The following is a 26,546-nucleotide window of genomic DNA, read 5'->3' as shown; positions in this document are numbered from 1 at the left end:
ATATATATATATATATATATATATATATATATATATATATATATAGAGAGAGAGAGAGAGAGAGAGAGAGAGAGAGAGAGAGAGAGATGTGTATGCTTGGTAGTGAGGTGATATATTCTCCTCCACTTATTAAAATCGGGGTTCACATTCACATGGGTGTAGGCTATCTAAAAATTACTATAGATAGCTAATCCCCATCAAGAGAGAGAGAGAGAGAGAGAGAGAGAGAGAGAGAGAGAGATGTGTATGCTTGGTAGTGAGGTGATATATTCTCCTCCACTTATTAAAATCGGGGTTCACATTCACATGGGTGTAGGCTATCTAAAAATTACTATAGATAGCTAATCCCCATCAAACACCGAGGATGGAGGTTACAATTTGATGCATGGCTTTCAGAATGCTACAATTTAAAAACTTTCACGTAGATCGATGAAGGTTACAATCTAACAAACTTCACAACAACCGATGAAAGCTTTAATTCAACAGCCTTCACAATCAATATCAGGAGTTACAATCTTATGACTCTCATATTTTTAAGGAGCCAAGACGAAGGTTATAAGATGACGATCTATGCAACGCTCTAGCGAAAGAAACTACAAATTGACGGTCTCGTTCTAGAGTCAAAGCAATGCAAACGTAGCTCAAACCTGGTCGCAAACGCAGCTCACATTCAGCTCCAAACACTACAAACACAACTCAGATCCATCTGTCAATGCAGCTCATGTTCGGCCGCAAACGCAAGCTCCGAACACTACAAACACAACTCAGATTCAGCTACCAACACAGCTTCTAAGCGCTGTCAAACGTAGCTTCCAAGACGCTGCAAACGCAGCTTCCAGACGCTGCGTATGAGCTTCTAGACGCTGCGTTCGAGCTTCCAAATGTTGCGTTTGAACGCAGGATTTATGCCAGAACATAATTCTTGCGTTTGACTCATTCAAACACGAGCTGAACGGTTTCAAAACCGTTTCCCACGATCTGAGGGGATCACAACTCCACTCAAAAGTGATTTAAGGGGGCTACATCCCATAAGCCCCACGAAGGAGCGATTTCAGGGCCGGTTACACCCCCTAATTGCCAATAAATAGCTAAAATATCAGCTTAGTTCGGATCTATGGATCTTTGAACATTTTCAGATTTAGAGATCAACAAAGAGCTTGGAGTGTTCTTCAGCAACTGAGATCAAGGAGCTTTGATACTTGGCTTATTAACCGAATTTCGGTTCAAACCAACTTTGTTACAGAGTTTAAACTCACACGGAGTTCTTAAACTCGTTAAGAGTTATTTTTAAACTTGCCACACAAGTTTCATCAACTTCAATCCAACGAGGTGAAACGTCGGATCGTCAACGAGAAGCAAACTCGACACTAACATCGAGGGAGGCATCTCATCGCTACCGTGAAAGAACCCAGATTTAAACAAAGGGGTGGATCTCCGTCCGTCAATCTTCTTCTCTTTTGTAAATCAGGATTCCGATATAAGAAGATTGTAATTTCTTTTTTTTCTAAATCTGTTAGAGAGAAATTGTATTGAGAGCGTTGTAATTTCTTTATCTAAATCAGTTAGAGAGAATAACACATTTTTGTTCTCAATTGTCTTTTTCGAATTTTCCCACCAAACAATGGGTTTGGGAGTGATTGATAATTGGAATGAGTGGATGAGAATATGGACAGCCTCAGCTCACTTACACAAATTCGGTAGATTGTATACCAGGAAACATACGCTATTATATACTATAAATATAAATTATATATGAATTATATATATATATATATATATATATATATATATATTAGTTTATAGTATATAATATATATAGTATATATAATATATATATATATATATAGAGGAGAGAGAGAGGAGAGAGAGAGAATGCAGAGATGAGAGAGAGAGAGAGAGAATAGGTATTTTGGTATTCAAGCATAAAGTTTTTATGGTTGGAGCCTAGTGAGGTGACATATTTTCCTCCACTCATTAAAATCAGGGCCCACATTCACATAGGTTTGGGATGAGTGGTTCGGAATTGTGGATGCAAATATAGACACCTACTACCCAAGCAGCTTTTTGGTTTGGTACCAAGCATTACCGCATTTCTCTTATATATACTATATAGGTGGATAGTATATAACTATATATATATATATATATATATATAATATATTATATATATATATATAATATATATATAGTGCTATATATATTATTATATATATATATATTAATATATATATATACACAAGCACACACACACACACACACTTATCCACTTATACATTCACACTTATATTATTATCTGTATTAAATTTTAACAGACATAAATATAAAAAAAATGCTTTAAGGACCCAAAATATGGGACCAAGAGAGGGGACATCTCACCTGCCCTATTCTTATTGCATAATGAGCTCATCATGCTGACTCATTTTATAATAAGGAGGAGACACCTCATATGTTCCTTCCAATAATCCCATATTTTAGGTCTCTGCACCAGCCCTCAAATATAAAATTTGTCTATATCGGTAACGAGTAAAGCCGTAAAGGGGTATGGTATTTAGAGCATCTCCAACAGCTTCCTCATCTTCTTAAAATACTCAATTTTGGGGAATATAGAGCTATTTTTAGGTCCAACAGTTTCTCCATCACATTCCCTAAAATAAGGATGAAGAAGAAAAAAGATGGTCTTTCCACAAATCTGCAGCATTCTGCAAAAATTCTTCCTTCTCCATATCCTTGAAAATAACATTATCATAAATATCTCACATTCTCCAAAAAAGAAAAAAAAATATATCTAATACTTTATTGAGTTTTATATTGTTATAATTAAATATCAAACATTTATTTTTTTAACAATTATTGAGTATGTAGGATATTTTATAATTGTAATAAATGTCTAAATCCCTAAAATAGGAAAGCTATTGGAGTTTGAGCAAATTTTTTTTAGAAAATTTGTCATTTTGCTTCCCATTTTAGAAAAATTATGGTGGGACAAATTTTCAAAAGCAACCCATTTGATAAACTAATTGCAAAAAACGACCCATTTGGGATTTATTTAGAGAAACCGACCTGGTTTCAGCACTGTCGCTAAAACCAGGTCGGTTTTTCTAAAAAACTTTACGAAACTTCACGGGAGTTCAACTCCCGTGAAGTTTTTTCACATAACAAAACTTCACGGGAGTTGAACTCCCGTGAAGTTTCGGAATTTTTTTTTCAAAAACCGACCTGGTTTCAGCGCTGAGGCTGAAACCAGGTCGGTTTTTACAAATAAAACTGAAATGGGTCTTTTTTTGGGAATAGTTTATCAAATGGGTTGGTTTTGAAAATTTGTCCAATTATGGTGAGACTGGAGATGCTCTTGAGCTATATCCGGACGGGTACTCAAAGCATGAACGGTGTTTACAAATTGCTAGTCATCACTGCAATGCATGAAGTGGGACCGCGCGCCGAAGCTAGGATCCCAAACTTCACTATCATCTCCTCCACGTGTGAACCTCACACAATCTGGACCGTCCACGTCTCAACCCGAAAATATCCACGTCGCGACTCGCCTAAAGTACGGCCCTATGCCCAGCTAGCGGGCGCGTGTCCTTGGACCAATCCCCTGCCCCAATCCAACGGCCAACGTTCCTCCTTCACCCCAAGGGAACGCGCCCGCCACCCCGTACGCCGCCCGGCTCGCGCATGCAGCAGCAATGCGGGAGGCGGATGGAAAGGGGATGGAAAGGAAAGCGCAGGAAGATATGGAAATGAGAGGAAAAAAGGGGGCAAGAAGATCCACACCGCGCGCTGCCGGCGGGATAGGAGAGCCGCGCGGGGAGGAGCGCCGGCTGAAGCGGAGCCGGAGGCAACGCCGGACACGTGCAGCGGGCGGGGGCGCGCGGCGCCGCGCGGGGGCGCAGCGCCGCAGGCGGACGACGGCGAGGGGCGGGGCCTGGGCGGACGCCGGACGGCGATAGGGAGCGGACGGGAGCGAAGGGAGGGGCGGGTCCGCCGGAGCAGGTATCTGCACGGCGCACGGAGCGCCCCGGGCGCCGCGACGGAGCGGGGGCGATCGGGGGCGGCTGCGGGAGAGGGAGGCGCGGGCACGATGCAGGCGGGGAGCGGGGGCAACGGGACGGCGGGCGCGTTATGTATATTTTTTTTTCTCCTCTTGCTTCACATTCATATCTACCCAACACTTTTAAAATATCCATAATTTAAGAAATTCATAATCACAAATAAAAATCCAATTAAACAATTAAACGAACCACTTTCATATCAGCATATTTTTAAAACACAACTCATCACCCAACAACACCACATCACTACAATAGAAAAATATTAACTATCTTCTCACAAACCACCATAAAAATTCATTAATCTTCAATTCACGAATTTTCTTCGGTTGTCTATCGATCGGTGCACGGAGGGCGAGCACGTGGCGGTCGGCGTGCAGGGGAGAGGTTGCACGTGGTGGCTTGCTGACGTTAGGTGGGAGGATTGGGCCGGAGGGAGCGGGCGGAGGAGGAGGTAAGGAGGGTGTGGGGAGTGCTCGCGAAGGTGGGACGCGGAGGTGGCGGGTTGGGGCAAGGTTGGGGGAGAGGGGGCGGATGCGCGGCGGGCAGGAGGTGGGTCCACGGCGGTGGTGGCTGGTAAGTGGGGGCCACGCCGATTGTGGCTGGCGAATTGGCTTGTTTGGGATTCGAGCCCCGGTGCTGTCGAGGGGTGGGGTTGCTGTCCCGCTCTCTTCTGATCACAAGGTACCGGGATAATATTTTCGTTCCGAATTTGCTATGGATCGTTGGTCACTGTACAAATCCATCCCATAATTAGGCACTCCTTCCTTGTGTTTTCCGTGACTTGGCCCGGGGAAAGAGAGAGAGAAAAAAAAAGAAGTCTTGGTCGTTTGGTTTTGGCGTAAGGGATTTCTTCCCGTGTGAAATATGTTGATCACTTATAAAAATGAAAATTTATCACATAACAAGCAACTCGTACCGGGTATATTGCATTTTTTTTTATTTGACCGTAAAAGACAGCATCTTTGGTTGGGATCTCTTGGCTCCTATTGAGTTAATTGCAATCTGGGGGACGTCTCACATTATTGTTTATGCGATGTTAAATTTTCAACGGATTTTGTTCAGGCTTGCTAAGGATCTTTTAGATTTGTTGGCGGTGGCTATATGGTCAACGTTTGCATGATCCTATGTTACCTCGGACAAATTTTCAAAACCGACCCATTTAGACTTTTATTCCCAAAAAACGTCCCCATTCAAAAAAATTGCAAAAACCGACCTGGATTCAGCCTCAGCGCTGAAATCAGGTTGGTTTTTGAAAACTTTTTCTCGAAACTTCATGGAAGTTAAACTCTCATGAAGTTTAGTAGATCTGCTAAACTTCACGGGAGTTTAACTCCCCGTGAAGTTTAACTCCCCGTGAAGTTCAACTCCCGTGAAGTTTTATAGTTCAAAAAAAATTTTGAATTATAAAACTTCACAAATTTGAACTATGAAACTTCACGGGAGCTGAACTACCGTGAAGTTTAGCAGATCTACTAAACTTTATGTGAGTTCAACTCCCGTGAAGTTTCAGATTTTTTTTTAAAGACCGACATGGTTTCTGAGGCTGAAACTAGGTCGGTTTTTGCAAGTTTGTTTGAATGAGGTCGTTTTTTTAGGATTAATTTCACAAATGGGTCGGTTTTGAAAATTTGTCCATGTTACCTCTCCTGGGACAAGGATCTGCAAAGTAATGATTTGAGTTATTTGGTCTGGGGTTAGAGTGATAGTAATATGCTGACCTGTTTGTGTTTCTTTTGCTTAAAGCAGTTTCCTTTTTTCTAAATTGTGGACCTAAGTTGTTCCTGATCTCCAAATGCTTTTCTGATTTCGAGTCACTTTTAGCTACTGGGGCTCAATGGGTATATTTGGCAACTTAATAGTAGAAACAGGCTTGGACTGGTTTTTTTCCCTAGGCCACACCAGAGTTCGTCCATATGAGGGTTGGTTCACAAAAGAACTAGTTTAGGAACTAGATTTTGAACTAGAAAGAACTGGTTCAACTTGGGTCCAAATTTTGTCAAAACTAAAGGCTAGATGTTAGAGCAAGGTTTTACCGCTTAAAACAAGTTTTATGGAGTTGACAAACTCAACCTATAATTCTTGTTAGTGCGAACACGTTCAACTATGGTCCACCAACCAACTGTTGATTCATTTTGTCTGTAGATTTTGTGGATGCATATTAATCTTGGAATGCCCTTGCATTGGATGCTAGTTGCTTTGCCGTTTCAATGAGGCTCTACATACGTACTAGTTTGATTGTGCAACCATCAGTTACCATTAAGAAAATTGATAGCGGCCATTCATTAATATGAGTGAGGTCCTTTTATGTGATTTAAAGTTGTTGGAAGCTGATAAGTGTAATAAGCAGTAGAAAGTAAAATGGTATATAAAAGGATGTTTTTTATTTATTGCAATCTGTTTAATGAACCATGTTAGTAGATACCCTTTGTAATGCTTGGATTCAGTACTTTCCCCCCCATTTCTATGGAAATTATTGCAGCTATCATGGCGATGACATTTTCTTACTTAATAAGATCTTAAAGTGCATAATAGTTGACTTCTGCAGTCATGCATATTCCCTTTAGCCATGTAGTTGCAAGTTTTCCATACGGCTAGATATTGATGCATTGCTGATAACTTTTTTAACCGTTGAAAACCTTTGTTGGAATGATTTCTTTTTTTGAGGGAATTGTTCGAATGGCTCCTGTTTTGTTGTTTTTCTACTTCCTATTTGAGCTTCAGCCTTGGGGTTAATTGTACTTTTTGTTCCATCCCTTTTCAGTTAATAAATCAAAGTTTCTTCTCATCTTCCTCCTCATTTCCTACTGTTTAGTTTAATATTAACGATAAGCTTCTTCATAAACCAGCCTTACATGCGCCAGCACCGAGATTGGCAAAGCAGTGCGAAGCCAGCTGCAGCGAAGCGTTATCAACTGGGGATGGCTATTCGGCGTCTTAGGAGTGCTAGCCACTTCCAGATCAATAGGTGTGCATCACTCATTATGTTATCCTAGTTCCGCTGCCCTGCCTCAGAGATTGCTAGAAACCATTATATCCATGCTTGCAAATCTTATTCCTTGCACATTAATTACAATATTGTAAATCACTTTTTTTTCATAAAGTTTTACGGGAGCCATCACAAATTCGTGAAGTAACAGGTAATTTCTATAATAAGGGATGACATTGTGTTTCTTCTCCTGAGAGTTATGCATTTTATCCATGCACTTGACTACTACATATTTCCCCTATTAGATTGTAGGCGTCAAAAAATGCTAATAGATATCCCAAGCATAGAGAAGATCACTCAAAAATTCACAAGAAAGGATTTCATACTGTTTTGGAAAAGTCTCGTTTCAGCTCGTCCAATTGAAGAGGACAAACCGGAAAGCTCGAAGACTCCGCATAGCTTCGACATCCTATGGCGCAATTAGCCAACATTCCTGCACGGATAACGCTGTTATGAATTGTTGCCGATTATCCAAAGAAACCAGGGCAGCCCTTACAAGAAGCTTTGCCAATTGCAGCAGATATTTCTGACTCAAGTCAAGCCGGTGTATGAAACGCCAGAACCGCCTGTACAGTCAACAGTGCCAACATAGCCGACTTAAGAACCTTCCCCTGCATACCTTTTCACCAAAGAAGATATGCCAGACGAGAATTCGGAACCACGAATCGGCCGTATATTCGTCGGATACATTGGCCCCTCAGCCAAGTCAACCGATCAAGTCGGATCCGGTTCTGCTGTGCAGTATTATGCCGCTTCGCATCGATGCATTATTCCTCGCTCTCCAGTAAGCAATGTTGGCGTCCACAGGCCACTGTTATTTATGGAATTCAACACTAGTGCGGTCAAGACCTTGGCGTAAGATCCGGTGTGAAGTGCCAGGATTGCGAGATCTCGAAGACAGAAGTCAACTGTGTTATCTCGTGCATCGATGCGGAGACTTCGCCCCCTTTTTTTCCCCCCCCCCCCCCCACAAGCTTACTATGGGTCCGGCCTTGGATCCATAGTATGTGTGATAATTCCCTTACTCTCCACAGTGTTTGATAGATGTCGGACACTGACAATGAGGTTTAGGACGGCCTGTTGCGGTGTCGCCGGATAAGCAACCATTTCAAGGGGTATGAGAATTATTTCACCGATTCTCTCTTCTATAGGGCTAACGAATGGATACTGAACCATCGGCCCAGCGGCACAGACAGCGGAGAAGAGCTGCATTCTGAAGCCACGGATTCGCATTACTCAATGGCCGGTTTTGTTTTAAATGACATTGTACCCTTTTGCTAATCAATCTTGACGATGAACAATCGTCAGATGCAGATTGCTAACCTTGGCAACTGCCCGATATTGCCCAATAAAAAGATGATTTTTAAGAGTACTCCTTGTTCTCTTGATGATTGATAAAAAGAGCTGTACGACAAATTCCTGAGTTGTAGTATGCCGATCCGATTTCATCCTATGTAACGAAGCGAACACCTCTAGCATTCTTTCGGAACAACCATGGTCATCCCGAACGCAAGTAGAGGTACTAAAGAAGTGATTTAACGGAAAGGAAAAAGGCTCTCCGTTACCAGATCATTCCTAGTGAAGACTGAAAGATGATGACAAACCTGGTCACATCTATCCAAGTTATAGTCCAGAAGCGCGGCAAAGCTCATGGAAAAAGCAGGGCTACGATTTCACACTCGGAGCAAGGTTTATTACTTCGATCGAGGTCCTCGTAATCCTAGCCAAAGCAGTATTATGCTACAAAGGTACCTGAGCGATTTTATAGTACTGGGGCAGAGGCTTAGGTTATGTTTCATCAGATGACGAATGTGGTTGCGCAAATTACTCGATCAAATTGCCTAACAAAGCAAGAAGGCGATACTCTCGCCGCTGCTCAGGAGTGGGACTCCAATACCAAGTCTTGGCGAGAAGTTTTCAAAGCCCTTAATGCTGCAAATATGGCTTACAGCGATCCACTCCACTCATGGATGGCACGACGATCAAAAATGACAACATGGGAAGACCCGTGGGTTCACCATCTTGAATATTGCAATATGGCGATTATGGTTCGAGCCAAATGAGAACCACCCACTTTGAAGATAAAATTGAGTCCAGATTAACATGGGTTTTGATTTGAGCGCCACCCAAAAGCCTATATTTCATCAGCGACAGTCTTCCCCCAGCATGAGAAGGAGGAATTTGATTGCTCTCATCAGAGAAGTATATCGACGTCTTCGCAGGAATTATGAAGACATGCCACGGGCTCGACCCAATTGTCGCAATGCACCGCCTCGATATCAAGCCGGTATGCCAACCTGTTAAGCCAACAGCCAAAGACGGTTTCCGTCACAGATTCATGGGAAGCCATTGAGGCCAAGAGGTTAGAAGTTGCATCGTAATCAGGATTTATCCGAGAGGAATCAACATCCAGACTGGTTAGCCAACATCGTTCCCGTCGATGAAAGAAAGAATTGGCCAAAATCAGATTCTGCCCATCGACTCAGGAACCTGAATGAAGCATGTCCGAAAGACGATTTCCCTTCTCCCAATTCTACGGATTGCATTATCGACAATAACATGTGGATTTGAGAGGATGTCGCTTCATGCGATGTTTTCCGGGATATAACCAGATCAAGATGCATCCAGAGCGATGAGAACCATTACGTGCGTTAGAACACCCCTTGGCGTCTTCTGCTATACGTTGATGCCCTTTTCGCGTCTGATAGAATGCGGTTGCCACATTACCAGCGGAGCGATGATCTAAGATTTTCCCAAGAACATTCCAGGAAATAACGAGTCGAATGCTACCGTTGTATGATTGGTTGTGAAAGCGCGCAACAAGGAAGATCACATCAAGGATTGAATGACGATGTTCGATTCATGCATGGAGCTCATCAATGAAGTATGAACCCACTAAATCCACTTCCTTGGAATGTCCAGCGGAAATTCTTGGGCTTCGTCGTCACCACTAAGGGTATACATATCGCATCCTGATAAGGTGAAGCGCGATACTGATATTTGCAGCCCCCTGAGGAATCTTGAGAGAACTCAGATGCGATTGCAAGGGTTTCAGCTTATTATCCGGCGTTTCATCTCAAATCTTTCTGGCGGAAGTTTGCAACGTTCTCTAAGACTGCAACAAGAAAGGAGTATTTCATTTATCTGGGATGATGCCTTGCCAAATAATGCGTCTCGAATGATATCAAAACCATATCTGGCGAACCCCTCCTGTTTCTCGCTATTGCACCGAACATCTGTAAACCTGTTCATGATTTATCTCAAGCGATGAACCAAACTCGATAATGTGCCTTACTATGCGCAAGACGATGATAACGCGCACGAACAGGCAGTTTATTACCTAAGCCGGGACCTTGGTAGGCGCAAGGAGTCTCGATATCGATGATTGAGGATAAGAATGCCTCTGCATTGGTATTTTGCCGATGCCAAAGACTGCCGGCTATTTACCTGGTGCGGGACAGGTCGATCTACGTTATCTCCAACGTTAATCCAGTACCGGTTGTTTTATGAAACGCAATCCGGTCCTCTTTGGAATTGGCGGCTAGCGAAGCTGGGCGCCCTTTCTCTTTGCCCAATACGATTTGCACTTCAAGCAGCCAGAAGTCTATAAAAGGACAGGCGATTGTGGCACCTTTTGGCGCGGCAAACCCGACCATAGATACCGCCAGAAGTATATGCTGACTTTGCCGGGATGAAACCCACGAGCGGTTAAACACCACATCACACAACAGTAATGGCCATTATACTTCTGATGGCGTGCCTCATAGGGCAGTTAATTAGAGTAATAAACCCGGATGTCCTTACAGTTTCCTCTGGTAGTTGGAGTCGTCTTAATCTCCCCGGGAAAGCACGTGATGCCTCTGGGCTTATTCATTGACTAGTCCGTGCTCCAATATGTTGCCGAATACAATGCGCTTCTCATTGCCGACTCCAGTTTTCGCCACAAAGCTGGTCCGGGTCGAATATCTCGAAGCTTTGGGGGATTCGCAATTGATATGTCAACCAAGATTCGCCGTCGCTGCAGTATGAAGTCAGGAACGCAAGACCTGATCCCGCTACCACCAGGGAAGCATTCAAAATGCAGAATCTTCGAAGAATTCTTTATTGAATACGATCCCTCGTCTCTAGAACGCTTATCCAGACGCACCTGGCGGACTAGCAGTTATCACTGGCACAGCTCCCGAAGCTGAGTTGCTTAGTCACAGTACGACGCATCAACTGCTGCGTTACCCTATACAGCTTACGCGAGCATTGAAGAAGAGAGGATAGAACTCGAACGCCAAAGAGGTTTGAATTCAACTCCAAATGGTCTGAGTCCCGTGAGATATGGCGTTTTTCCTATCATTCGACTACGTCCAATTATGGTATCTTGCCAGAGCGATGTAAAAGAAAAGAATCAATCCCGCCGAAGAGCTGCCAAGGATTCTTCATATGAATACGAAACCCATACATTATACCGTTAGAGGGCTACGATGCGTCTTACTCCATGTTCTTTCGAACAGAGAAGTAATGAAGTTCTTAAGAAGCACACGAAGGGAGAATGTGTGTGCGGCATCAGCCCCGGTACCTAAACTGTCATGATCGCATTCAGCAGAGCGATGCGATATTTCTGACCGCCACGATGGGTTCGTGACGCCATCGAATGACGCACGAGCAATGCCACGCCTTGCCAGATACATCGCTGATTATATTGCCATAAACCGCCAGAGCAGTTGACCACACGTCAACCACGTCTTGTTCGTTCGAGACTTGGGGCTATGGACAATAGTCGCGTCCTATTTTCCCCCTTCAGTCAAGGCTTGATCGGTTCATCCTCGGCGATCACAGCATTATTTCTCAAAGTGCGGCCTGAAGCGATTCGCTTAGAAGAAGTGAAGCACGAACAACGTCATTTAATTTCATTCAAGCATCATGTCATTCTACCGACCGGCATGCCCAAGACGGATCATTCATGACAACGGTCCACAGTTCATAAGCAATGCCTTCGTCAGATTCTGCGACAAGTTAAAATTGCAAGCATGTTCATCAACACCTTATTATTCCGCTGCCGAATTGGATTACGGAGGCGTTAAACAAGACGATCAATCAAAATCTTGTCAAAGTCGGTGTAAAGCCAATAAAACGAGACTGGGACTGCATAAACTCGGCTGAAGCACTTCTGGGCTTATCGCCACCACCATACGCACGCCTACGGAAGCGCTTACCCCGTATTTCTCTGGGTTGATCGTTATACTGGGTTGTGAACCTGTGTTACCGCCTGGAAAATTTTCAGTGATTTCCATCCTTCGGCGATCGCCCTTCGCAAAGGAGATTTGACGACGCGAGGCAACCACATCAGAAGCGGTTCTCGAAGAGCTCGGCAGCAGGCCCTGCGTTATGAAAACGCTTGGAAGCTCAACAACAAATCGAAGTTTTACCAAGCCGGATGTCAAGGGCTTTTAACAAAAGAGTCGACAGAGAGCTTCAAAGGAAGGAGATCTGGCTCCTCGCTGCTCGCCCGACAAGAATCTCACCTCCAAGGAAGAAAGGGTAACATTCGAAACCCAAAATGGGAAGGACCGTTTGTAATGACACAGTCTATTCGAACGGCGCATATCGCCCCTGATTACTCAAGAAGGCTGCCAGGCAATTAATGCAATAAAATGGGAAGTTTTCCTAAAAAAATACTATTCCCTAGTACTGCTTCAGGGATAAACTCGTTACGGGAAGTTCCTTGAAGGAATATTACACTTTATTTCTTGATAGGATAAACCAAAAAATTCCATTGTTCACCACCAAAATTCCCTCACTGATCAGTTTCAATTGACAGTGACGCTCACAAAAATGTCCATATGACCTTCTTGACTCTTTCCATTTAGCACAGAAGCGTCCCTTCAGATCGGGTCTCCTTTCGATAAACGCAAAAAAACTCCTTTCTTTTCTCTTTGCGTCAAGCCTTCCCATGGTTATAGCCAAAGTTGAAATTCCACTTCGATAAACGAAGAACCCATTCCCAATTTTAAGATTAACCAATCCTATAAAAGGCAAGTTTTATGCTAAATTTTTCCACGAATCTCGGACTGTGGCACACCCCACTTCTAGTTTTCTCTTCGCTGGGAAATAGAATATAAAATTCTTCCTTTCAGAATCAAGGAATAGAATATAAAATTCTTCCTCTTGCTCTGTTGGCTGTTCGCCTTCACCCTAAAAGAAGACCTGGGAAATAGGAATATAAATTTCTTCAAATTTCTCCCGCACCGCCTCTTTCCAAAAATTTGCTCAATTTAGGATTCATCCTTAGGAAGTTTATTCCGAATCCTAAGCAGGATAAGTCTGCGCCTAACCACGCGCTACCGGTTTTAGTCTTTTTCCGCACAAATAAGACACCAGAGTTCGATTCTGGGGATTCTTCCTTTGAACCTATAGCAGGACATTAAGTCTGGTTTAACCGCGCGGTGCGGTAGTTTCTTAACCGTTAAAAGAATACCCGCTCCGCATATTCAACTATTGTGGCAGCGTTGTTATTAATAACACCAAAATCCATGCCTTGACACGCATGGGGAAATGTCATTCCTGAATGCCTAATCAAGGGAATATGCCGACTCCTCAACACGCTAGTCCGCGTTTAGTCTTTCGGCCCGTCTTAGAAAAAGACACCAGAAGAACCAGTCTGGGGCTTATTTTATCCCGAAACCTAAGTAGGGATAAAGTCAACACCTAACACGTTCCGTTGCGGGTAGCCTATTCCCGTAAACCATGGCGAAGTTCTATGTATTCGACATCATAGCACGAATTCTAAGGGAGTTTCATTCCCTTAGCACAACGTTACATGCGCGACGGATTCTCCGACAATCCGCATGCTAGCCGACTCAAACGTAGGTCCGGTAAAGGCTAATCAACCTGTTGCAAGGCTGGGCGGTTAGCCAAAAACCCTAAAGTCAAACACCTAACACGTTGTCGCGGGTAGCCTTTCCGTAAACAATGGCGAAAAGTCTATTTATTCGACATACATAGCCACAAAGGTCTAAGGGAGTTCTCCCTTAGCATCAACCGTTACATGCGGAACGGATTCCAACAATCCGCCATGCTAGCCCGACTTCAAACGGTAGCTTCGGCTAAGCTAATCAAAACCGTGGATAGGCTGGGGGTTTGCCAAAATTCCATGAGTATTTATGGTCAATCATTTCAACGAAGTGAGGAATCATAATAAAGACTAAGATAAATCAGTTCCATTAAAGAGAATCAAATGCAAGGTGGTTTCAGCAAATAAAATCATACATCAAGCCTCCTATGGCAAAACCTGCCTGACTGCATTCAGACAGCTTTCTCATCATAAGAGCGTCTAAGCTCCTCCTGCGAACTCAAGCTTCTTGACAGACTCTTTCATTCGCCGCTGCTAAATGTCCTCACATCAACCTCCTCCTGTCTCAGCCAAGTGTCTGCCTTCAAGCGACTTCAGCTCTATCAGATAAAGCAGCATGTGCTTGCTGCATTTTTTGCATCTTTGCGGTCTTCCTTTCTCACGGATTCTCGTCGGTAGCCTGATCTATGAGAATCAAGCTCCTCAAGGGAAGATGATCTTAGTGGCAAGATCAGCCCTAACTCGATCTATGCGGCCCCCGCCTGCCACCTGGAATCTCGAGGCTCGGCTAACCATCCGAGTACTGCGCCATGTCTGTAACCGAGCATCCAAACTCTTGGCAGCAACGAATTGAAGAGGCACCTGTATCCCTGGAGCTTCATGAACATCTGAATTCTCACGCTCTAAGCCGATCTAAGGTCATCAACCATAGCCGCTCGGCCAGATCCGGACATCCTATTGTTCCCTAATCAATATTATATCTTGGAATCGACGGTAGGGGCTTAAATTTGGCCGAGAGAAAGTCCGTCGTGGGAGGAGTTTGCAATTTAAGCAGTCTATGGGGAGCCGCAGAAATAAGAGCGGACTTCTTACGTCTGATGATCGATCTTCTCAGGCCGTCATTTCCCCGATAACAACTCGCTTAACGTATGGACATGAAGCTGAGAATTGAAGCCTACACGAAGTAAGAGAATATTCGTTCAAAGCCTCAATTAAGGAATGAATGGCTTTGGCCCCAGTTAATTAAATTATACCCTCTCCCCCTCGAGTCACTGGGGTTGGTGGAGATGTAAGGACTGTAGCTGTCACGACTTGGTGGAGTTGGTCGTACAGCGGTTGCCTCTCACAGGCATCAGTCCTCACAAAAGTCCCTTTAGGCACAAAACCAGAAACATCATATTATAGCTTGCATTAGTCAAGGAATTGGCTAGTCCTATAGTTAGCTTGAGATAGCAGGGCACGCACACTTCAAAATCAAACGTTCCGGGAGTCTGAGGACGAGTACAGTAAACTCCAGGGCAAACATATCCTGGAGGCGCGCTGACCATCGATCTGAGGAGAGTCATACATGAAGCTTGAACATTAGAAGGTCCATAGATGGCCCTCCACCATCGAAGTCATCAATCGAAAAATCTGACATTAAAAAGATATAAGGGTTTAAGAGCGTAAGGAAACTATGGCCAATTAGAGACGTTACCTCTTGAAGATGTACTGGAATCACCGTAACTGGCGTCCTTCATTGACAGATTCCCCAAACATGTGGCGGTCTCAAGCGATGCAGGCTTTTCTACCTTGCGTGCGCCATCGACTGGTGAGTCAGCTCACCAGGAGATGTACAATCAATCCGGGACTATCTCGCCTTACGCTCACGATATCACTGCATAGCGATGGTGAAAGCATGAGCCAGAAGCTTCATAACACGATCAAGAAAATGACATCTTATAGGAAAAAATAAAAAAGAACCGGTTTACCTCCGTCACTTAACAGGATCCTCATTCCAAGCCCAAGTCCATTCTCAGTATTGCTCGTGAATTTGCATGCGGTTGTGGGCTAATCTTTTCCGCTCTATCAGCTACGTACAGCAATCGCAAGCGTCTTGCTCCGGGTAATAAGGCGCGAATTCGTCGTCACTATGGTCGCCCTGTCCCTGAAATATCAGAATAGTGTGTCAGGATAGCAACTTGGAAATGCAGAGATAAAAGAAAAAAATAGGTGACTAACCTTGCCTCCAAATCTGCCCTCGTAGTCTTCAGGGTTCTCCGTCCTTGAGGCCTCTTCCAGCAGAACTAAAAGCCTTGACCTTCTGCTATCAAGTCGGCGGGTCTTTGCCCTGAGCCCTCTGTTGATCTGAGTCACCGTCCTGGTATACACGAGAATCAATCTGAGAGGCTTCTTCGGCCCACCAACTTTCGATAGGAAATTTCCTACCCACGGACAGTCTTATTAGCTGCCTAGCAACACTTTGCAGCTCAGGAAAAGTGAGCGTTCAACTGCCAGTCAGTTACCTGAGCAGAACTGAACCTAGCTCCAGTGCAGCCATCAGTCACGGTCCACAAAAAACCATGCACGAGCCACCGTCACCAGACCTCTATGAGCCCCCGAAGCTCTGGCGCGTCGTTCCCAACATAAAGTTGTCGTCATTAACCTAATTGCGCGGCGCGGAATCCGGCCAGGTAGATACGGTCTCTATAAAACACATGATTCCCCACCCGGAAAGCTCAGGTAACCCGGCCTATATGTTCACTAGCCAATTAAAGCAAGCCATATCCAGCATAAGGTCCTATACTCCCTCGGCTTCTCCTCATCAATCAATACACTCGCCGTACCGGCTGCAGAACTGTGCGAAAGCAAGCTTGGGATGTAATGCCCATGTCACTTTTGGGACTTGTAGCTGAACGCCTTGATATCGTCGGGATCTCTCGGCCCTCCCACTCACCATTCTCAAGACAGCCTGTAGAAAGGCGGGACAGACTGGTCTTATGGCATTCGGCCATCCATCTCTTGGCCATGGCTATATGCATATGGACAGGTCCTAATTCCCATTTAGAGTGTCATTAGCGCAGTCGAGCTATCTTTCATCTTAATCAGAAATGATGGTTGGTCGGAAAGAACTCTTGATATGGGACATCGCCCATCAGGCAAAGCCAGACACTTTGCATCATTTCATGCAGTGGGTATCCAAGTCCCCAGTTCTTGGTAAAGAATGTATTAGTGTCCGCGGTTTGTAGATCCGAACAAACAAAGGAAATGACTTTACACTGCTCTGCAAGCATGCATGGTGGCACGAATCGGGACATCCGAACCCTTAATCCTGCCTTAAATTCTCGGCCCAAACGTTTCAACACATATTGGGGTCATCCTGCGTCCGACCATCCATCTTGTTCCCGGAATAATGGCACCCATCCATAACACCTTGAAGGTCTCTCTGGGCCAAATCTTTTCCTGCTGCCTGCCCTAACCGCTTCTTCACCAGTGTTGGCCCTTGCCCACTATCTTTCGTTCTTGAGGAATATTGTCTTGTCCTAAGACACCCGGCATGAAGTCCTTCTCACATGAGTCTCTTTCACTGGAACCTGGAGTTGCTTCCTTTCCCAATGAAAACCACAATGAATTGTGCTCGTGGCTTTTTCGCGGCTTAATTCCAGACATCTCTCCGCTCAACTGATGGTTTCCTGAACAATTACAGTGAATGAATCCCGAGGCGAATAAAGGCCAGATATAGAATGATAGATCCACTCTGGTGCAACCATTGGCGGGCTGGCAGAAAGCAATCTTCGCGATCTTTTACCGAGTCACCAAAAAGAAATTGGCTTCCTTATGCATTTGCATTCGATCTTGCTCCGAGATCCAAGGCGCGCATCTGCTGATTAATCGTCGTTAGAACACGACAACTTACCTCGCTGCGATTAATTCACTATCACTTCCGGTTATAATTCAGATTTAAACTGGGGAGAGAATTTCAATTAAGCGGATCCGCCCCCCTTTCGTAATAAGAGTGGGTCACGCTACTCCGGCCAGTAATCACATCAAGCAGTGAATGGTGCGTAGTAAGCGAATCGGACTGCATAAAAGAGACTGCATACACATAAAATGGTGTTGCTAAGTGTCATCTATGAATTTTCTGAGAAAAAACGGTATATCTCATTCTATAAGATATAGTCGTATATCTCATATACAGGTCGTGACGATTTTCTTCCATCATATGTATAAAGCGAGGTAATGCCGGGTCATTATAACGGCATACCAAACCTTTCAATACATATGGGATGATGTAAAATCGCCCCCCTCGTGTATATGAAGTGTGTTTTTCAAGCCAAAACAAACACTTATTAGCGTCGATCCCCTCAAAGGAGTGATACCGGCCTCTTCTCAGTTGCCTCAAAGGATACAAAAACGAGGATCTGAAGCAAATACAGGTGCATTATATATGAATTACGGAAATACAGTATTTAAACTCGTTAAAAGGATGAAAAAGCGTTATACCTCACGTAGGGGTGCCAGCAGGCGCAGCCTCCTCGCGTGCTCTGAACAGTCCGGTCGGATTCCCTTCTCCTGAGCTCTACGTGCGACATAATGAATATGCGAGTCTTACAAGTGAAAAGCCGATGCGAAACAGTTAGTTTTTGAACGTAAAATTGAACAAAAATATCAAGGCTTATCTCAGAAATAATGCATGCACAGTCACAAGTTGCCGAAAGTCAAGATTTTGAGAAAAGAGGGAAAACAGACCTTTCAAATCCAAATGAAATCTTCTTCAAATCGAAGCCACCATCCCAAGTCAGAAACGAAGAGATGAAGAAGCAGGGGAAGAACTGTTCGTCCGAAATCTGCTCGAAAAATCCCCAAAATCGCCCTGCAAATCGCAAAAAATCGACGCTTGTAAAAACTCCTAAAACCCTTAAGCCCGGACTTTTATATAGCAAGCGCGGCGAGCACAGGAAACTCTGTCTCGCTGAGCCAGAGACACGAAACACTGTCTCGCGAGCGCAGACAGAAACACTGTCTCGACCCCAGCGCGAGACAGAAAAACTCTTGTCTCGCCGATGGCGATGCACACGTAAACTTTTCTGTTTTGCACTATGCGAAACCAGATGCGAATACTCCAATGGGTACACGATCTTAAACTGATTCTCACCCTCAACAGGAAGTTTCTGGAGATATTTAATTTTGAATATTCTGTAAGATAACCTGAGGAATCTCAAATTGGATATACCAATTCAATGGTCGTAAATGCCGAATTCTACAACGATGCAGTATCAACTTCAATCAAGATCTCCGACAACGCGTCAAGCGCATAACGCGACGGCCGGGAGATGTTAGCTATTTACGCATGAACTGGCGATAGACTAAACAGCAAAACGATGGTTTAAACATTGAAGCCATTTACAAAGCGACTTTCATCACGATCTATTCAGCCATAGCATGAATGCGATTCGTTAATATAAATCTATCTTATCCAAAGTATCCCATGCCTCCTTTCTATAAAAGAATGAGCTCGTGGACTACTTTGCGAGGGCGGATCTGGTAGGCGTCAAAAATTGCTAATAGATATCCCCAAGCATAGAGAAGCATCACTCAAAAATTCACAAGAAAGGATTTCATACTGTTTTTGGAAAAAATCAAAACAAGTATGAACTGTCTCGCCAGCCGAGACAGTCTTTGGCTGTCTCGCCAGCGCAGACCAGTGTTGAAATTAGTCAAAACTACATTTGCTAACTGCCCTACACGTGTCCATTTAAACTACCATAGGCGACGTCGGAAACATCCATGGGCGAAAAATCACGTGCGATAACTGCCAAAATACCGGAGTTTTGAAACGCTTGACTACGAGAACAGTTACAGCTGCAGAAACTCCTTCCGGAACAAAAAAAAAAACAAAAAAAAAACCATTTTCCGAGCTTTACTGCTCTCCGCCTTGCAGCGAGACAGCTCAAATTTACTGTCTCGCTGGGTTGAGACCAGCAAACGCGATTGTCTTCGCCCAGCGAGACAGCAAACGCGTGTCTCGCCCAGCGAGGCACGTACACACTGTCTCGCCGTTACTGACTTCTTCGATGTTAAGCTTTTTGCCCAGTTATTGACCCTTAAGACTATAATACCCCCCTAGGCGTCACTTCTGACGAGGATCGCAGCATTTGTTAGGCATTCCAGCAGCAGAGAGAGCAGAGATTTGAGTTCTTTTCTTGCAACGCTTGAAATTAAGCTCTCGACTTGATTTTTAAGAAAGAACGAACTATCTTACTGTCATTAAGATATCGTATTTAATTTCTACTTCGATTAACGAAGTTAGAATCATATAAGCCCCTCCCCCTCTTCACGATCTGTGAATCGGCGCGTCACGGAACCCAAAGCGCTTTCCCGGCACAGGCAAAGTTCCCCCAACCGAAAACGAAAAATTGATAGCACGATTTTTCGTGTTTGTTTCGAATTTGTTGTAATCGAACAAAGTTATAATGAATTCCACAGCAGCGACTTTTGAACCAAACATAGATATAGTAAACATTCATTTGGTAATACTTTTAATCTCATAGTCTTATGTGCAACTATGATTGAACGTGATGCTAGATTGCCTGATTATACAATCATAGTCATTCGGTAATACTCGTAGTCTTATGTGAAACTATGACTGAAAGTGATACGATGTTGCCTGATTATACGATTATACTTTTTCTGTTATGCAATGTTGCCTTAAAACGGTTTCACCAGAATGGACTATTGATTTAAGAGCAAATTTACTTGTATCGGAGGAACATAAAAGTTGGGTCTAAACTAAACTTCAGATGCTGGGTATACCCTTTCTGAATATTACTCATTATCTTTTGCAAAAGCCCTTGCTGAACATAGTGACTTTCTAGGTATACCCTTGCTGAATATTACTCATTATCTTTTGCAAAAGCCCTTGCTGAATGTAGTGATTTTCTGTGCAGGGGACTACTACCTCAAACCCTATGTCACCTCAGAACCAGAGGTTGCAGTGACCAACCGAACAGAGGACGACGAGTTCCTCATTCTAGCAAGCGACGGTCTGTGGGATGTCATTTCAAACGAAGTGGCTTGCAAAATCACAAGGCGGTGCCTCAGCGGACGAGCAGCCAAGATCTTCCCACAAGCAATCGGTGGGAGCTCAGCAGCAGAAGCAGCTGCATTTCTAGCAGAGCTTGCCATGTCTCGAGGGAGCAGAGACAATATTAGTGTAGTTGTAGTTGAGCTCAAAAGAGTAAGCAGAGAGATGGGGCAGTAAGCCCTCAGGCCATTTTCGCTTGTTCAAAGCTTGCTTTGTGGCCATTGGTTGAATGGTGTTAAGTGTACATAGTTATCTTGCTTTTCATTTGAAGTATGTAATATAATTCACCCTTTTCGAACATTGGAGTAAGAGCAAATTAAAATTTGCTATCCTTCTTCTCGGAGTACGGATCTTTTAATGGTGCCATGGCGTGCCAATGGCAGTCTGGTGCAGGTTGTGATTTGTGTTATGTATTACTAGGCTGCAGCAATTCTTATGTCACTCACCTGACTCGTTGAATCACTGAAAAAGAATAGATGCAGCCTTATTTATACGCATCACTTGAAACACAAACGTAACTTTTCAAATTGTAGTGTTTAGATAAAAATGTGATCACTTCTATAAATGATATTTTAAGTATAAACAGTAACAGTAACCCTAGGCAATTGGGGGGTGGGGGAAGCACGCTCCATGCTGAAAAATTACCAAGAAAGCAGCTAATTCATACTGCAACAACCTAACAACCACCCTCTCGATTTCTTACGTTAAGACCATTACATAAGTGGGATGCTTTCTTAAAAGCCAACTGATATTTGTATTCCTATTTTTCCCCTAGAAGGGACTAAGGGAGACTAGACACAGTTAATTTACCAAAATACAGCAAATAAAAGAGAATTAAATCATTCATCTTTCTTCAAGAATAAAAAAACAGGTAACCTAATCCTTCCAAGAATCCTTGTTAAATTTCCTCGATGCAAGACCTTTAGACGACGGAGTCAAAACTGGCTTTGAAGGAGTCATGGGCGCCTCTTCATCGTCCCAATCATCTCCCCAACTATTATCCCAACCGTCTCCTTCACTGATATCCTTCTTCCCGCCGGTTGAAATAGGGAGTCCTGCATCAATCTGTTGATATTTTTGACTGCTTTCTTGGCTTTTCATCCTCCGGAATTTGATAAAACACCAAGATAAAACTATGACCAATGACGCGCCAAGGCTGATGAGAATGAATGAGGAGCGTATAGATAGATGGCTGAAGAATCCTGGAAGAGAAGAAGTTTCGGTGTTTTTGATGGGGTCGGAGATTGGGTTTTGAAAGTTGAGACTGCAACTGCCCTCTCCTGCTTTTAGGAGTATTGTAGTGTCGTTTCCACCATCTTTAACCGAAACTTTTACCTGGATTGCAGAGTACATAGTGATATTCAGAACTGGTCAGAATATGACACGTTCTGTTTTAAAATCAGAATTCCAAACTACATATCAAAATGATTATGACGATAAAGTTACTAGGGGTTACACATCACTGATACCACAGCACGTGCATCCAGTTGAACAATCCATGCAAACTTTTATAAGGCACCAACAATGTACATATTTGCAACCAACTGAATGCATGCTTATACTCATGATTCATTTTTTCTTATTCCACATGCACATGCAATGAGTTGATATACATGCACTTGACACTGCATAGTGTCCACGCACAAGACAAGAACTCCAATTGCAGAAATTTTCATGTAAATAATAGTTGTTTTGATGCTCAACCTCATGCATTGACATGCGCATGAGTATGTGCAGATATCTGTCATCTAACGGTGGTTGTTTTGATGCTCAATCTCATGCATTGGCAAGTTGCATAACATGCACATGCCAATGGCTAGCATCCACATAGACAGGACTCCAATATGCTCAACCTCATGCATATCAGGAAGGTAGACATACACTCATGCACACCATACATATGACATCTAATACATACATCTACACCATGACATGCATTGCAGCAATGTAACGTATATGTAAACTTGTTTTGAATTCACAACAAACACAAGCGTAATGAAGAGAACAGCTGGCATGAAAGAAATAGGAGAACTTTTCATCACAAGGATATGCATGCTTTTGAAATTTGGAGAAAAGTTACTTATTTCACATCTTTTTGGCTAGGAAATGCTTCAGCTCGTTTCAGGTGCTATATAAGATGCAGAGGGAGAAATTCTGATGCAGGAGGAGGAACTGAAGCTGCTGATGATGGTGACATGGAGATAGCATGACCCCAGGGATGATAAGTAGCAAAAATATTTTGTGGTAAATATTATCTGTAGCTGCTAGTATCAGGTTGGAAATTTGGGCATCTTAGTTGCCTTTTTATGGTTTTTAAGAGAGATTTCAAGGAACGTCATTTTGGCTTTTGGAACTTGATGTAATATGAAGCTATTTTTCTGGAGTAGGGGGGATAGCTTCTAATGTGTACACAACCAATAATGGAGCAGTGTAGGCACATGGCCTTTTTTCTTTTTTTTTTTTTTTTTTTTTGGGGGGGGGCGGGGTGTTGTTCTCTTGAGCTCCTGATCCTTTTTTCTCCAAAAAAAAAAAAAAAGGCATTGGTGGGGTGGGTTTTCTATGCCACTTTCATGTAAAGGATGTTGAGGAAATCCTAAAATAAGGCAGGAACTGGAAATGCAGACACAAGCCCCTCCTAACTTCCTTCTCAGCAAGATTTGATCTTGACATTCAGTGAAGATAATACAGGCATTAACTTGATCCTAGAAGCTTACCAAGCCTGGATTTGATATGTTGGTTTCAAACTTATCTGTTGAAATAATTGACCATCCAATGTGGACCATCATACCTGATCCTATGAAATAAAGTGATTGTACAATGTGGACATCATACAATATTGAAGGAAATAAAAATGGACAATTAAGGACATAACTAAAGCTTATTGAGTTAGTGCGAAGTTAGGATACTCAGATAGCTTACTGGTTTAGGATTCAGATGATCACAGGTAACTGGCCTGAAGTTATCCTCTTACCCTCATACATAAGTAATCTTTAAATTGCCTCCTAAGTCATAACTCATTTGTTCATTACCATTCTAAGGCATGCTCACACTTTCAAATTATCCAAGAACATCTACACGAAATTACCGAATAAGGGGAAAAAAGATCTTTCATAAAAATAGACCAAAAATGTGATAATTGGCATCAATGTGATAAACTAACAGCCATAAAATTCTGGGCGGAAGATTAGTGACAATAAAACATAAAAAAGTTATTTTGCAAGGCTTCAAATTGAAAATAATTTATGAGAATCAGCAGAAGAGAAATTAAGGATATACCTCCTTGTCTTCCTTTGCTTTAAGCTGCACTGTACTCTGTTCTAAATTGACAAAATCAGGGGCTACAATAATAATATCCAAGGATTCTTTTCCTTTATTTTGAATCATAAGTGAGAGATCTAGTGAATCTGGTAAGAAAAGAGAACGGATTTGCAGTAAGTATTACCACAGGAAGAAACAAGTATATTAAATATGATGGTTGCCTTTCCTATATTCACAATTATGGTGATCATGGATCGACAGTAAAGAGTTCGCAAAAGTCCTGTCTGCCTGTATACAGATACAAGGAGGAGCATTGGTTTAAAGTGTTTGAGGTAAAATGTTCAGGTACTTCCGATTACCCTGGTCACTAACTAAACTTTGTAGAATGGTCAACTATCTTTATTTAATTTGCCGCTTCAAGTGATAAAAACCAAAAACACACTGAGGAACGCAAATAAGTCCAAATAAATACAATAACTATCCTACCGAATAAGTAACGCTTCGCTTTTATTCGAGATGAAATTTTGGGTATCTACATGGATATCAATCTCAATCATGATCAATAACATCGGTCTTATTGATTGATTAATGTGACACGCTTGATTAGTAATATTCCCATGCACCAACCAAAACAAACATTCTACCAATGGCATGTAAATTAATATATGTCAGTTCACCACCAATAAGGTATAAGTGGGGCTTAAATTGCCACATTATATGTAATTATAAAAAAAGCTATATGAGCCTTAGCATTGCTCACCTTTCCCAGGGACTCTCAAGCAAGCAACAAACTTGCTCTTCTCATCGACACATCGGTTCGACGGATCACACACCTCTACATCAGAATCCCCATTCGAACCCCCCTTTTGATTCCTCTCTTGAGATTCAGGTTCCTCCAAGCTCTTACCTTTCTCCTTAATTACAGTTTCTTTCGACTCTTTCTTCTCGATCTCTCCCTTGGTTTCCTCTTTCGCCTTCTTCTCTTCTGCAACCTTCTCACTATCAGGCGGCGCCAACTTCGCACCGCTCAAATCAGCACCAGCCACATTTTTGCTCGCTGAAATCGTCTCTCCCTTAGGATCGCTCAGGATTGAAGATCAGAAACAATCAAAATGAATCAAAGAACACAACTTTTTTGAAAAATAAAAGCTCTGATCTCAAAAACTACAAACTTACATTTGCACCAGCGTCGATTGCATCGACGAGATGAACGATGAAGAGGAATAGCAGCAGCGACAAGGGCATCAAGTATTGAGCACCATTCCGCTTCATCGTCGTCGCTTCTCCCTAGGGTTTTGGAATCGAAACCCTAAATCCAATCAATATTCATTGACCTAGACGAAGATCGAGCCGAGCAGCAAAAAAGAGAGATGATGAAAGAATCTGAGGATTTTGGAGACGAAGCTAACTATTGAATTAGAATCTGACGCTCAAATTGGGAAAAAAATTAGAAAAAAAAAATTTATTTCGTTTTATTTCGAGGGGATTTGAGAACTGAAGTGTGAAGTGGAGGAACTGAGTCAGCGATGAATGACTTAAAATAAAGTAAGCGGGTCAAAGCGGCGCCGGCAATGACGGGTCGGGTGAAGGCTAGTTACGGACCCGACCCGGAATGTTAGGATGCTGTACGGTAAATTAGACACGTGATTGAAGAGAATAAATTTGAATCAATAAACTCATTTACAAAAAAGCTAGTAATATTAGAAATGGCAGTTTTATGAAAATTTTTGCTGAAATATAATGTACTGTAAGTCTTACCAGAATATCTTGCATGTAATTCTAGCCGCCAACAGAGAGGGGGGAAAAACACATCATCTCAAATTGACTCGTGTTATGGTGTTTCCACTCACCGAAATACAATTTATTGACGAGTAGCGAACAAATGTATTTTCGGACTTAGCTGACTAGTGATCGTCGTTATTCCTTCGCTGTCGACTCGAAGAGCCGTACTAGTCGGCCTGGCTTGTCGAAAACAACTCACCAGGAGTCCACACAACCATGTGACTAACGCCTCACGAGGACGACTAGAAAGACGTTATTTCTCGGCGAAGCTAAAGTATAACATTTGCTTCGAGCTTATCCTCGCTAACAACGTGTCCACGTCGTATTTAATGTTTAGCAGGCATTATCATGCCTCTAGCCCCAACAACCTTTATAACTCATCGAACCACGTGGGCCACCGCCATACTCCCTCTCACTTCTCATCTAATGTTGAGGAGATCCTCCCTCCAGTCGTCAGCCGACACCTGTAAAGCAGTGACTGACTCAGCTGCCAGTCCGCACTTCGCCATCGTCCTTCCGTGCTCGGCCGAAATGACTAATCTACCCCTTATGCACCGAGTATAA

General features: G+C 43.0%; 2 protein-coding genes across 2 annotated transcripts in view; one reads left to right on the top strand and one right to left on the bottom strand.

Annotated features, from left to right (window-relative positions):
• The window catches only part of LOC109829889 (protein phosphatase 1B-like), a 26,325-nt gene extending 5,043 nt beyond the window's left edge, over nt 1-21,282 (top strand). The window contains exons 3-4 of the mRNA XM_020396972.1: nt 6,899-7,017; nt 20,806-21,282. Of these exons, the coding sequence (XP_020252561.1) occupies nt 6,899-7,017; nt 20,806-21,119 (433 nt within the window). The 3' untranslated portion in view covers nt 21,120-21,282. The remainder of the gene's footprint in view (nt 1-6,898; nt 7,018-20,805) is intronic.
• Nucleotides 21,577-25,718, bottom strand: LOC109847443. Its single transcript, XM_020416673.1, has 4 exons — nt 25,377-25,718; nt 24,961-25,273; nt 24,219-24,346; nt 21,577-22,277 (listed from the first exon to the last, which is right to left on the bottom strand). The coding sequence occupies exons 1-4, from the start codon at nt 25,470-25,472 to the stop codon at nt 21,819-21,821; spliced, it is 996 nt and encodes a 331-aa protein (XP_020272262.1). The 5' UTR covers nt 25,473-25,718; the 3' UTR covers nt 21,577-21,818.

This window comes from Asparagus officinalis, chromosome 1, assembly GCF_001876935.1.
Source record: "Asparagus officinalis chromosome 1, Aspof.V1, whole genome shotgun sequence".
In the NCBI taxonomy this organism is placed as follows: domain Eukaryota; kingdom Viridiplantae; phylum Streptophyta; class Magnoliopsida; order Asparagales; family Asparagaceae; genus Asparagus; species Asparagus officinalis.
Note: the sequence above shows the minus strand (reverse complement) of the source record. Positions and strands in the feature narration are given on the sequence as shown.